Consider the following 13,442-nt stretch of genomic DNA (forward strand, 5'->3'; position numbering starts at 1 on the left):
TCTTTTTGTCACACTGTCGAGCTTTGAGCAGTTGCCAAGGGAACGCGGCCAATTAACACATGCTGCTTCGCTCGCATTGGCTACATATATTATGCTTGGAGAGCGGATTTGTTTGCATGATCCAAGGCAAAGAAGATGTAAGCAAACGCGTGGAAACCTTTGTCCTGACATGCTGTGTTTATAAGTTTGGTCGACCGCAATTTAAAAAGAAGTATCAAGACCTTCTACGGAGGTCATTGTTTAACCGTAAGTTCTTACAGTATTGATGAGATAGCAGGTGTACTAAGCTGCAACCTGACATGAAATCCTTTTTCCTGTCTATATGCAGCTAGTACTGACATCTTCTGCCAGGTGTCACTTGACTCACCTCTCACTTCTCAGAGTCAAGGAAGACAAGAGCCTTTCGCCATTAGCAGGTTATTAATTTCCACACAATCAAGTTAAAAGGGGTCTTTTCAGTCTTTTCAGTCTCGTGTAAAAGTTTGTCCCTCCCTCTTTTTGTCACACTGTCGAGCTTTGAGCAGTTGCCAAGGGAACGCGGCCAATTAACACATGCTGCTTCGCTCGCATTGGCTGCATATATTATGCTTGGAAAGCGGATTTGTTTGCATGATCCAAGGCAAAGAAGATGTAAGCAAACGCGTGGAAACCTTTGTCCTGACATGCTGTGTTTATAAGTTTGGTCGACCGCAATTTAAAAAAAAGAATGGACGAGGAGAAGACAGCCGGAGAATCGCCAGACGTCGGCGATGAGGCCCTCGAAGCTGATGAGGTTAAAAGTAGTGCTAATGTTGACAATACGATTGTTCCAATATCCCATGACCCTACTACGAAAGACCATACGCATTTGACAGAGAATAGAGACGGTGTAGATTGCGTTGAAGAAAACAACAACGATTCAGACGGCCAAGATGGCAGAAATGGAGGGAATGGGGATCAAACAGACGACGATGCGCAACTCGAACGACTTCAAATCCCGAAATCGACATCAGATGGCAAAGAGTATAGTGGAGAAAGTAACTCCGATAACACGAGTACTTCGAATGAGGGATCCCAACCTACGTCCCCGACAAAGTCGGTCAGTCCGCGGAAAGCAAAGAAAAGGGCTATATTTGTATCGTATGCGCCAGAGGCGAGTTTTATTGAGAAGCGTTTCATCTCATACACCATCAAAGAGTTGAAAAACATCGGATTTTGCGACGATATTTGGTTCGATAAAGACGACGGATTACCCACAGAAAGTCCATTCTGTTTCCAGCAGAGATTGGAGATTGCTGAAAAGTGCCGCGCATCTATTATGTTTTTATCTGAGGCCTACTTCAACTCCAGAGTTTGTCACCACGAGGGAAGAATTTTACTCGATCGGGACGAAGAACGCGCTATTGATCATGACAACGACGACGAAGTTGAAAAGCCTGTAAAATTGTTCTGTATGAAATATAACCGCGGCAAGCTTCCTCAAGACTACAAGCAGCTGGAGGAGCGAGTTCTCGACCTGAGTCATCATGTTGCTTCTAGCGTCGCTGAACTTTCCTCGTTGGTCGTGGGCTCTTTTAGCGAAACTCTGGAGCGATATGCCCCCCTTTTCGGGCTACGCATTCCGTCTCCTCCAAGCGAACCAGACATTTTAAAACTAGACAGACAAAAGCCAGTGTCTTCGTGGAATATAACCGATGTGCAGGCTTGGCTGGCTTCGCTGAAAATGCAAGCACACTGCGCGCTCAGCTTCGAGGAGAACGAAATCGACGGCTACTTGTTGGTTTCCATGAATGAAACGGACATGGAAACCTATTTAAATGTTGACAGTCGAGTGGCGCGGCGGAAACTTGTACAGCAAGTTAGGAAAATTCAAGAAGATCAAGTACAATTCAAGGAAAACTGGTTTTTGAAGTGTAAAAAAGGCAAAGTCAAAGAAGATTCTGTCTACGTTATCTGTGATCCAAATGATGTCCGGTTTTATCATAACCTGCGAGCGGATTTAGTACAGAAGAACCTCCAGGTAAAAATATCAAATTTGAATTCTCAATTAGCGATTTAGCAGTCACGCTATTGTGTTATTTATTGACTAATTAACGTGTCAATGGATTTGTGTTGGAATAATTTAGGGTACAAATATAGTTTCCACTGCTCATTAGGGAGATTGTTTTATTGTTTTCTATGAATTGAAAACAATTTGTACGTACTTTCCAATATCGCGTAAACCCGCATTAATATCACTCCTACGCACAACAAAGGTGCGAATTTAAAATTAAGCCCATTTTTAAGACACAAACATAGAGAAATAGGCTGCTTTACTAGTATTTTAATTAAAAGTCTTCACTGTCTCAAGAACTTAAGCCTGTTTATCGAGACGATTTGACAGCCCTCCTCTATTGTGCGTTTGTTCGAAGACGCGCGTGATGTCACGCTCCACGCTCGTAAACTTAACGAGCGGACAGCCCTCGCACACAGTTCAAGGTTGGAAAGAGGGTCTGTGAAGCAGCAACTTTGATTATGTTCGAATTTTCGTAAGTAAAGTGTGATTGAGCATTGCCGAAATGCCTGTATAAGAGGTTTATTAATATTTCTTGCTGGAGGATCAACGGTAAAAAGGAACCGAACAAAGAACACAGGAAAACGGAAGAGAGTAAAATCGTTCGAGCAAGGAGAAGCGTAAAATGTACCTAACAAACAAACCTGTTATTGGATCATGCAATAGCTACGTTAGAACAAAATTTAGGAATTTATGTTTACATTTTAGCAATTTATAGGGTCGCGGAAATGGTAAAACTTGCCACTTTGTTAACGCCTCATGAAATTAACACAACGAAAAGTGACGCGATCTTTTAAAAACACGCGTTAATATCATGGAACGTTAATCTATGAAGAGGTATTTTAAAATGATAAAGAACCTCTCAGCTCTTCATTGGTAAGGCCAGTGAAATTTATGTGCAGAAAGTAATAAAAAATTAAGGAAAAACTGGAAAACTGTGGTTTAATTTAAAAACAAAACAAAACAAAACAAAACAAAACAAAAAAACAAAAAACGAGAAATCCAGGTTTCTGCTGTGGCCGAGTTCACTGTGTTGCCGTATTTGGGCAAAACACTTTATCCTTACAGTGACCCTCTCCACCCCAGAGTATTGGTTGCTGACAAATTGTCGAAGCAACAGAATACAAATACTGGGAGGAGGTTAAAATGTTATGGAGTTAGCTCCCAACCAGGCAGAGAAGCAATATCCTATGTAAAGTTCTGATTTCTTTGTTCTAAAAGAAACTTTTTGTCGCGAAAAGCGACTGTACTACGCGAATGGGCATTTAAACATCTAAAACTGTGAAATGCAAACTGGCTTTTTCGTATTTTTTCGCACAGGTGTTCAAGCACGAGCGACTCGGCCAATCTAGAGAAGAGTTCTTGCAGCTCAATTCTGCGCATCTGGCCGCGTGTAGTCACGTGATCATCCTCCTCTCCACCGCTGCGGCCACGTCACTTTTTGTCTACAATGAAGTTCTTTTCGCTGATTGGTTAGGCAAACCTTTCGTGGTTGCCATGGCTGCAAACTCGTGGGATAAACTTCGACCCAACATGCAAGCCATTCTAGGGAGCTGCCCCGCGGTGAATTTTGAGGGTAACTCCTATGAAGAGAGTATGGATATACTGTTGTACCACTTGAAACCTTTCCGGAACATGCCTGCCGTCATCCTGGAGCAGGAGTTCTTGGACAGGATGGTCGAAGGCCTGAAACCTTTAAGAGTTCTTGCAACGCTTTCTGGTAGGTGTTAAAATTTAACATAGGAAAATAACAACATTTTATATATTAGGCTCTCTTGCTCTCTCAGCGCTAACCTCAATCCCAGGCTCTCCTCAACGACAAGGGAGGCAAAGGAGAGAGCCTGGGATCAAGGTTGGAACTTCCCAGGACTTTACGTTATGCCTGCCTCTTGTAATGCAGGTCAGCCGTTGTGGTTTATCATGATTTTGTTCGACATCAATTTGGAAACGAAATTGCTGCAAATTTTCCAAAATATTAGCTTGACACACTTCATGTTACCTGGCAACGGGTACCTGGCAACGGGTACCTGGCAACGGGTACCTGGCAACGGGTACCTAGCAACGGGTACCTAGCAACCCAACTGAGCTGAAATTTTTGATTGTCACACAATGTCTTTTTTTACTTTAAGTTATATACTGTCTTGCTCGCTGGCTGGAAACGTATTTCCTGATGATGGCAATGTCTTTCCTTATAGATAAAAGCAGTGTAGATTTGGAGGAAATTTCTCCGCGACCAAACCTCTTCCTGAGTTATCACTGGGACGTACAGAACAAGGTGCAAGTGCTTGTTCAGTACTTGGAGAGTCACGGCTACCAGTGTTGGACAGACGTGAGTAACGCAAACAAGCGTCACGCAACAAGTCATTCTCCCAATCACGAGAACACGCCTAATCAGATTCAGCGGAACATCAAAGCGGCTACAGCTGTTGTATGTTGCGTGACACCCAAGTACATTTGCTCTGAGAACTGCACAAAGGATCTTAGCCTTGCTGCCTCGATGAACAAACCGGTCATTCCCGTAATGCTTCAGTGGCTGGCATGGCCACCCGAGGGTGGTCGGGTACGTAGGATTTTGGCGCCGTTACAGTGTATTGACATGAGTAATGAGAGCCTGTTCAGAAGGAACTTGAGCACCGTCGAGAACCACTTGAAGAAATTCGCGGGAAAACAAAGTCCACGTGATGGGCACTTGGTAGAACACGTACGAATTGCCAAGAATCCCAGGCTTGTTCAACAAAAATCTCAACAGAAAGTATAAAGCATCAGGTATCTCGGCAAACAGCGTGTGAATTTCTCGCCACTTTGGCCTTATCTTGAAACTAATTTGTGGCAGCAACATTTCCGGACTCCTTTAGCACAGAAGAAAAAAATCCTAACGAAGCTTCAAACCTCTGGCGGCCATTCAAGAATCTTTTAACAAAACTAGTCACAAATATACGGCATAGTGGCGAATCCATACTAGAAATGTGTGCGGCTTGTGTTATACGTGTTATATAAGTTGTCGTCATATTTCCCCCGCACTCAGTTGTACGGGGCGTTCTGTATCCTCAGTCAAGGACCTTTGTGCTTCACTGAAAGGACCAAGGGAGGGTCATCTTCCGTTCTCCCATACCGATTCCCCCCTGTACACCCCTCCCCCGTCCTTGGGTCGTCATCAGTCTCCTCTTCTCCCACGCACCCATGGATTCGACACGGTAGATGTGTCTTCTCGATCTCACATCTTCCCAGTGTTTAGAGCTGTTTATATCCGAACTTTCATGGGCATTTCATTATTTCACTTGGCATGGCAAGGAAGAAGTTATCATGAACAGGAAAATTGCAACAGAGAGGCAAATACCGATCGAAAATAGTTAAAGCTAAAGAAAGTATTTAAATTATTGACGATTACTGAGAACTGAGGTAATTTTAATAAAAATCGGATGGAATGAGGAAAAATTATTTTACACAGCAATATGTTTCTTAATTTAATTCTGTAATATAGCGAAATATGTTTATAAGTGAGGGAAATTGAAACTGGAAGTCTTATTTTAGTACCTCAGGTTTTCTTTTCGACTAGCGTCTCGCGTAGGCTGCAAATCATACTTCCTAAACCTATCTTATCGATCGACAAACTCAGAATTCATGTTCAGCGAACGGTGAATCTCGGCTCAGGAAAACCTTTATCGAAATAAACGTTTAGGCCGGGCACGATTGCTAGGCGTGCCTGATTTTCTTAACTACAAGAACTCAATATGTCTTTTATGGAGTAGCTTCCTCGTAGTTTGGAAATCGAAATCTTTTTCAACTCTCACCAAAAAGGAAGTATTCAGCATTTCCCGGGTCAGGATAAACTAAGCGGATGCTAAAAAACGGTTTGGAAGGTTCCCCTTGCCGGTTTTGTTGACACTGGCGCACGCATTGGTCAGTTTTAAAGTTGTTTCAGGACAAAAACAGCAAAAGCTGGTCATGACAAGCTCTCAACCTTCATCCCTCAATTTTCCGAAAATTTCTCCGCGGGTTTTCAAACATTCTAGCCTATTCATCAATCCTCCCACTTGCCTTTCGTCTTAGAAGAGTACGCACTCTTAGTCAGGGTCTTAGGACTCGGCCGTGTTAGGAACGGTGAAAAACTACAGGAATCCGTATTGTTGGAGTCCATTTTGAAGAGCCACACTTTTGCAATACATGCTGTTAAATCGATACAAGTAAATTTTAAATCTGCGTGTGTTTTTTTGTCAGTCAAAACAGCCTGCAGCTCCCACTAGTCTTAACAGTGTTCCTCGCGCGCGCGCACAGGATCAGAACGATTCCGTCACTAACACCAATTACAAATTAGGCCTACGACATAATTTCCGTAAATCGTCTACGACATAATTAGCTGATAAACTTTGTCGAAATTTTTTGCGGCGACTGACACAAAATGGGTTAAAAAAAGTTGTCAATTGGAGTCATCGCCGTTTTCTAACGGCAAAACGCAGCATTCATTGCCACGAATCAAAGCAGGGTCTAAATTTTGTACATCATGCTGGCAGGTGTAAGGTATCAAGTGGACAGCGGATGGGCCTGGGTTGTGTGTTTTGCTTCTTTCTTTGTTCAGTGTGTTGTATTTGGCACTATACAGTCGTTTGGGACGCTTTTTATTTCATTGCTCAATGATTTTAAATCTGGAGAATCTGCGACAGGTAAGCTTTGAGTTTTATTACAGATCACTTTAGGCGTGATTGATATTATGATTTATCACCGAAAAGATTTGAAGGAGTTTCTGTTCTTGACTCGAAGTTGTCCATTATTAATTTGAATTTTCGTAATTTACTACTTTTCTTTTCCTCCTATCGTATAAGTACTTTTCACGAACCAACTTTCATATTAGAATCATGTGAACCTTTTGATGGCGAACGGTAACGTACATGGCGAACGTAAGGGTTCGTGGAAAAGAACGCCGTCTTATGTCCTCAAAAGCATTAACACTTGTCTTCGGTATCGTCTGTGTTAAACGAGTATTATCCAATTTTTTTTATCTGTATACAGCATGGGTTGGCTCGTTGGGTTATGGGTTTCTCTTCGTCATTGGACCCGTCACAACAGCCTTGTGCGAACACTTTGGATGCCGTGTTATGGCATGCGCGGGCAGCGTACTGACCACCGTCTCTTTGCTTGTGACGTCGTTCGCGCCCAGTATCGCCAGCATGTACTTCACGTTCGGAGTGCTTTGGGGGACTGGAGGAAGTTTCTTGTTCTTCTCCGGTCTGCTCATCTTGAGGTTTTACTTCAACAGAAACATTTCTCTCGCTAACGGTATCACTATGACTGGGGCCGGATTTGGAACGCTTGTCTTCAATGTCATGCTGCAGGAATTCGACGAGAAGTACGGTTGGCGCGGAGGAATGCGCGTTTTAAGCGTATTTTCCGCGTTGACGTTCTTGTGTGGCTGCGCGTACATTCCACCACCAGTTGATTACTTAGCCTTCGAAAGACCGAGCGTCTGGTTTCGGCTGAAGAGGCTCATAGATCCACGCCCGTGGAGAGAGCGAGCGTTTACGATGTGGGTGTTGTCAATGTCGTTCATTCTCTTCGCGTACTTCTTTCCTTATACATATCTGGTGAGCAAAATTCCGGCTAGTTCAATTAATGTGGTCAAACGTCTATCACGTGACTTCATGAAAACTATAAGATATTGTCATACCTGTACAGAGAAAACAATTTAAAATCGAAATGGGTTGCAACGTGCTACAACTACTAAATCGTCATCTCGGTCGTTTGCTAATTAACTAATGATGTGTGCGACAGAATTTATAACAAAAACAACGGAGACGGAACACTCGAGAAGATATTTTTCATATTTAGTATTCACGTATAATCAGATGTTTCAGAAGCAAAACTACTCTAAGATTAATAATCACATTAACAGGATCGCACTACAAGAAGAAGTTATACTTAAGGATTTAAATCATATCTCCAAAAAAAGTGGTAAATGGTTTCTAGCCACTTGGGTTTTGGGTTACAAAACTGGGTTACAAAAATAATCTAGGAGTGCTAGTCGTGGAACCAGATTTACGAAAGCCTTTTAAATTAAGATGTCTCGAATACGAAAGACTTGTTAAAAAAAATGCTTAGGATGCATCTTAACTTAAGAGAGCTTCGTTAATTAAGCTCCAACTGATCTCTGCTGATAATACCAATTGTATTGATACTAATAACTGAGTGTTATCTGTAAATCTATTGTAGGTCCGCATGGCTGTAACACTGGGTATCCCCGTCTCCCAAGGGGCTCTTTTGCTTGGGTACCTTTCAGTGTCAGCCATATTTGGTAAACTCCTGTGTGGAAGATTGGCGGATCTCCCACGCGTCAGGCGTTTGTACATTTTCGTTCTCTCAGCAGTCATTTTAAGCCTGTCTTCTATGTGTGTCACCGCTGCCAAAAGTTATCACGGCCTGCTGGCTTACACATTAGTAGCTGGATTTTTTGACGGTTGTTTCGTGGTGACAGTTCCACTTATCACGCAGGATATTGTTGGCAAAGATCTCATGGCTAAGGCAATCGGGAACTTGTACGGAGTGGTGGCCTTTCCTTTGACTTTGGGACCTCCTGTCTTAGGTAAAGCTTATTTCTTTACTTTTTTTTTGCTTTATTACAGAAGTAGGAACAAAATTAAAACCTGGTCCCTTAACCATATCAACAAAGCCAATGTAACCAAAAAGGGCATTCAAAAATTAGAAAAAAAAATTACCTTTAATCATCAAATTTACATTTTTAGCGTTTATGGATCGTTGTCAAGGGAATAACCCTAGGAGACTTATATGTCCGCGACTTGATTGCCCTTTCCTTCAGGGTTTCCATTTTCTAGTCAGTTAGTCGTAATTAAGTTTAGTTATTCTGTTTTGTTCTGTCCAAAGGTGAACTATACAAAACCACCAATTCCTTCACCACCGCTTTCTTTGTCTCCTCTTGTTTTATTCTCGTCGGTGTGAGCATTATCTACATCGTTCAAAGGATTCGTCCAGACCTGGTTAGCAAGCGAGAGCCCACCAGACAGGAAGTGTATGATTCTTCTCTGGTGCCTACTCCCAGCATACATTCTGCAAGCGTGGTGGATACATTGAGTGGTATGTTTGTCACAGAGCCGGGACTGTCTGCTACTCGCTTAGATCCAATGGAAATAGGTTCGTACCAACGATTCGATACTTTTCGCCGAGAGGAACCAAGAGCAACTTTTCTAGAGCCTGTCCATGGGCGAATGGCAAATCCAACAGAGATAGAGGCAGTGTACAGACAAGCTGTTGACAATTTATCAAACATTAGTGGCGTTACAGGTCATCACCGCAATGCATCGGACACCAGTGGCAATTCTAAAGTTAACGTTCCTACTCAATCTCGCTCAGCAAGTATGTTCAGTGGTTCAATGGCGTCATTTCCCGAAATGCCGACAGTTAATGTCGATTCTTCTTCGGGTTTACAAATTCCTTCCGGAGAAACCATGGATTTACCAAAGGCAAGCGAATCATGTACCACCCTGGTGGATCCAAATATTGGAGCGTCGCCTCACGGCGTAGATGAGGGTGGGATTAACATATCTGGTGATGGCATGATCCTGCAGGGAGGCGAGCAGCAGGAAAAAGTGTCTGTGACGAGCGATCAGTATCCAACCGCCAGTAGCCCAACTCTTGACATACAGACTGCTATGGAAGCAAAGGAAATCGAGCACGCTGATACAGAATTTTCTGATTTATTCACAAAGCCTCAACCGTCACAAGTGGCAGAAGAAAATAAGACTTCACCAGGGCCAATGATTGTTGACAACAGGGATATAGAACTCGAGATACAATTAGTTAAACTTCTCCCTCCTCCAGAAATTCATCGCAAAAGGAGAGCCGATCCTCTAGATACTGTATCAAATGACCAAAGTGACATTGCCAGTATCTCAAGCACAGATGGCCTTGGAGATGATGTCACACTGAAAACAGAGAAAAAAGACCCTGATGCAGGAACGATTCAAGATAGCGAACAAAGCGTGAGGACTCCTATAATTGAGACAATATCGCTGGAGAACGAGGGAAGTGTAGAAAATGAATCTGTAAATGGTCTGCTCGAACTTGTTCGTATTCCACCCCCACCCAGCGTTCCACGCACAGGGCAGTTAGTGGCTTTGGAAAGTGAAGCAAATAAGGATGGGGAAAATTCTTTCCTTTCCGAGGTAAAATCGGACGCCGAGCAGGATAACCAGTATGACAAAGAAGCAGCCGCCGATGATAATTCTTCTTGCAGAGCCGTTTCAACCACTCAACGGAAAGAAAGATTACATCTTGCTATTATTGACCAACTTAATCTGTTGAGTGAAAGACTTGAAGCTGTTGCCGCTCGCCAGATTCAGGAAGAAGAGGAACACAGGGATAATGACCAACCAGATCAACGTCCCCCATTCTCACCAGCACTCCAGAGTTTACCTTTAACGCCTCTTTATTCTGCAAATCACAGTGTACCACTTACACCCGCTTGTGCATGGTCAAGTTGTCTCAACACCCCAGCACCTACTCCACACCAAACGCCTCCAAGTGCGTTTCTGACAACAGCACCGACTCCCATCCACATTCCGCACACACCAGCCCCAGGTGTGTCTGGAATCTGCACTCCAAGCGACGTGTCTATGGCGAACCTTTCACGCTCAAATGTTTATGAGACAGGACAGGTGAATACTAACGATTCTAATAAATGGAACGATGTAATGGACGGTTGCAGCCCTTCGCCCTCACAGGAAACTGACAACCAACAACGGAGCAGATGTTCCTCTTTCTCAGAGGTAGGACAAGAATTTGTTGTCAACGAATGGAGTGTAAGAGATCTGCGTGGATCCACAGAGGCATTCTCTCCAAAACAGTCAAGCGGAGCCAGTTCTTCAGTTTCGAATAGCGCCAGATCAATAGGTGACTTAAACAGCGTGAGTGAACCAATTGATATTGTGGAATTCACGATTAATGAAAGCCACGGAGGACATATGAACTCTCCAGAAAATTATAGTCCCAGTCAGCAGGCGGAGGCCTCAGTTGATATGTGTCTACCGCAAAAGCCATGTTTAAATTATGAAAACACAGACGTTTACAGGCAAAATCCGCTTCAACAGTCACACCTGAATTCCAATTTAACAGAAGTAAAAACGAACCAAATGAACGACTCATGCAAAGTGGAAACTTTAAATATTACCCAACAGTTGGCTGAAGAAGTGCCTCAAGAAGAGCTTTCCAATAGTGAAATGCCTCTGGAAGTGCATACTTGCCAGCAATTGTTTAACACGACAGATTCAAAGGAAAACGAACTAGAGATGGTAGGTCTAACCGTGCAAAAACCAGACACAATTAGCAATAACTATCAACCCGAATCTGCAAGTATTCTCTTACCAGAGGTTATTTCTAACGCTTCTACTACTTCCGAGCCCCAACAAAAGATAGAATACAGACCAGATTCAAGAGACATCCAGCGAGAAACCAGGTTTGGTCCAAGCCCACTGGGCTCAGAATTAAACTCATTTTTGGTATCAGACCAAAAAGAGCTTACGGGATTTTCCCAGTGCAACCCATTTCAACAGCCATCGAAAAGATTGCCAGATGAATCGCAAAATCCATTCGAAATTCCTGGTGGATTAGATTCACATGATGAACATCCTCAGTCGTATCAGTCAAAGGGATTAACCACAGAGAAAGAACAGTGCATAACCGAACAAACGGAAGCGTTCTTATCGGAGAGTAGGTCTTTCACCCAGGTCTCGCCAAACGTGAATTCATCACCTCAAGCAAGTGACTCGCATTTTGAGCCCTATTGTGCTGAAAATTTGATTGACCAACAAGTTGTTCTTCAGCGAAATAATTTCACGGATAAGAACTTTCATAGACTCCCAGAAGAGTCTGACACTGGTATTACGGAACAGACATTCACCACTTCTGACAATCCCAAGCTGGAAACAGATCAAGAAGTCAGTACACGAAGCCAATGGACAATTTTTTCGCAAAGCGAGGAGGGTTTAATTTTTGAGATGGATACAGAAAGTGAATCATCTTCGGATAGTAGTGCAAAACTTGAAAGCAACTCTGCATGTGCGTCAAGGGAACCAAAGACTGACGAGAAGGATCATTGTGCTGCAGATCAGGAGAGTCTGTTCCCTCCACTACAGATCTTTTCTGACGTGGCCGACATGATCACTAAGATGAATGGTCAGGGTATTCCTGTCACACTTCCTCCTCCGCCCAAACAAGTCCATCGTAAGCGAGCAGACCCGTCCGTTTCTGTCACCGCAGAAATATCTCTCCCTTATGAGACTGGTGGTAAGGACAGTGAATCAAGACAGAAATCTGTGGTAGACAAACAGACTGTCGAGAAAATAGTTCTAGAGCCTGTTTCCATGATAGATCACGAACACCTTGGAACCCTGAAACTAAAGCAAAGTGGGAGTACTGAAACACATCATGTGCCCAGTGATGAAGATTTGTCAGCGACTGGCAATTCTCTCAGCGAGATTGAATCAGATTTGATATCTGAATCTAAGCTTGACGAGCTTCCAGATAAACTGAGGGACAATTCAATATGTGGAATTGTCTGTCAAGAATTGGAATCAATTAATGATGAGGACGAGATGTTCGCAAGCGAAAAAGCCGATGACTCAAATATAGATGGAGAAATGGTAAAGACTTCGATCCACGATGATATTGCGCCACTTTTGGCACAAAACAGTGAGCCCATCCAATACGTAAATCTTGGAGATCTTCCCGAGAATTGCCTTGTTCTCCACAAACGCCCCTCGTCTGCCTCATCAACAGATGATTCTAGCACTTCCACAGATTCTAGCCTGTCAGAAAACGAAATGCCTTACAGTAAATTGCACGAGGATACACCAGCCGAAGGATAATGACAACAGTCAGTCTTTAAACGTGATCGTTGAAAGATGATTACAACAGAGTAGAAAAAGGCTTAGCGATGGCGCAAGTGGAACAGGCCTGACAAAAATACAATTAAAAACGTCACGGCGTGCAGCCGTGACTTGTTAACAGTTTGAAATAAATCCATTAGTAAAAGAAAAGTGGTTTTAATCCCTTGATTATGTTTTACCCTGACTGTCTCAGCGGTTTTCGTGCTTCGTTTGCCTAGTGACGCGAAACAAAATCATAATCAATAATTGCGAAATAGAAAGGAAATCAAACGTCAGGAGTAAGGGTGGCACTCTGACTAGATTATTCCAACCTGGAATTCGTGGAGGTATACGGGAATCTTTGTTTAAAATATTTGCCTCATTAGCGTAAGCGATACAGTTACTAATCAGTCTAATCAAATCCGTTTTTAAATAATCGACCCTGGTCAGCTGGCGTTTATATTCAAATTCTAGCTACTTCTTAAAGATCTGCAAAGCGTGTTCCAGTTTAAACCACTGCAAGTCACGTGATGTCCTCT

The 13,442-nt window shown here is 43.0% G+C and overlaps 2 protein-coding genes across 2 annotated transcripts; both read left to right on the forward strand.

Annotated features, from left to right (window-relative positions):
• The first annotated feature begins 240 nt into the window (after positions 1-240).
• On the forward strand, positions 241-6,377 carry LOC145464174 (uncharacterized). Its single transcript, XM_081447980.1, has 3 exons — positions 241-1,999; positions 3,353-3,752; positions 4,228-6,377. Exons 1-3 carry the CDS (start codon positions 707-709, stop codon positions 4,788-4,790), a joined length of 2,256 nt encoding a protein of 751 aa, XP_081304106.1. The 5' UTR covers positions 241-706; the 3' UTR covers positions 4,791-6,377.
• A 136-nt stretch (positions 6,378-6,513) lies between these two features.
• On the forward strand, positions 6,514-13,350 carry LOC145462316 (uncharacterized). The gene is made up of 4 exons (XM_081445813.1): positions 6,514-6,693; positions 7,040-7,611; positions 8,237-8,767; positions 8,881-13,350. Exons 1-4 carry the CDS (start codon positions 6,534-6,536, stop codon positions 12,901-12,903), a joined length of 5,286 nt encoding a protein of 1,761 aa, XP_081301939.1. The 5' UTR covers positions 6,514-6,533; the 3' UTR covers positions 12,904-13,350.
• The last annotated feature ends 92 nt before the right edge of the window (positions 13,351-13,442 follow it).

This window comes from Orbicella franksi, chromosome 12 (genome assembly GCF_964199315.1).
Source record: "Orbicella franksi chromosome 12, jaOrbFran1.1, whole genome shotgun sequence".
NCBI lineage: Eukaryota > Metazoa > Cnidaria > Anthozoa > Scleractinia > Merulinidae > Orbicella > Orbicella franksi.

Coding starts and splice junctions, on each gene's coding strand:
- LOC145464174 (XM_081447980.1), top strand. CDS start 707: ATGGACGAGGAGAAGACAGCCGGAGAATCGCCAGACGTCGGCGATGAG. Junction 2,000..3,352: donor TAGTACAGAAGAACCTCCAG/GTAAAAATATCA, acceptor TTTTTCGCACAG/GTGTTCAAGCACGAGCGACT. Junction 3,753..4,227: donor AGTTCTTGCAACGCTTTCTG/GTAGGTGTTAAA, acceptor CTTTCCTTATAG/ATAAAAGCAGTGTAGATTTG.
- LOC145462316 (XM_081445813.1), top strand. CDS start 6,534: ATGCTGGCAGGTGTAAGGTATCAAGTGGACAGCGGATGGGCCTGGGTT. Junction 6,694..7,039: donor ATCTGGAGAATCTGCGACAG/GTAAGCTTTGAG, acceptor ATCTGTATACAG/CATGGGTTGGCTCGTTGGGT. Junction 7,612..8,236: donor TCTTTCCTTATACATATCTG/GTGAGCAAAATT, acceptor AATCTATTGTAG/GTCCGCATGGCTGTAACACT.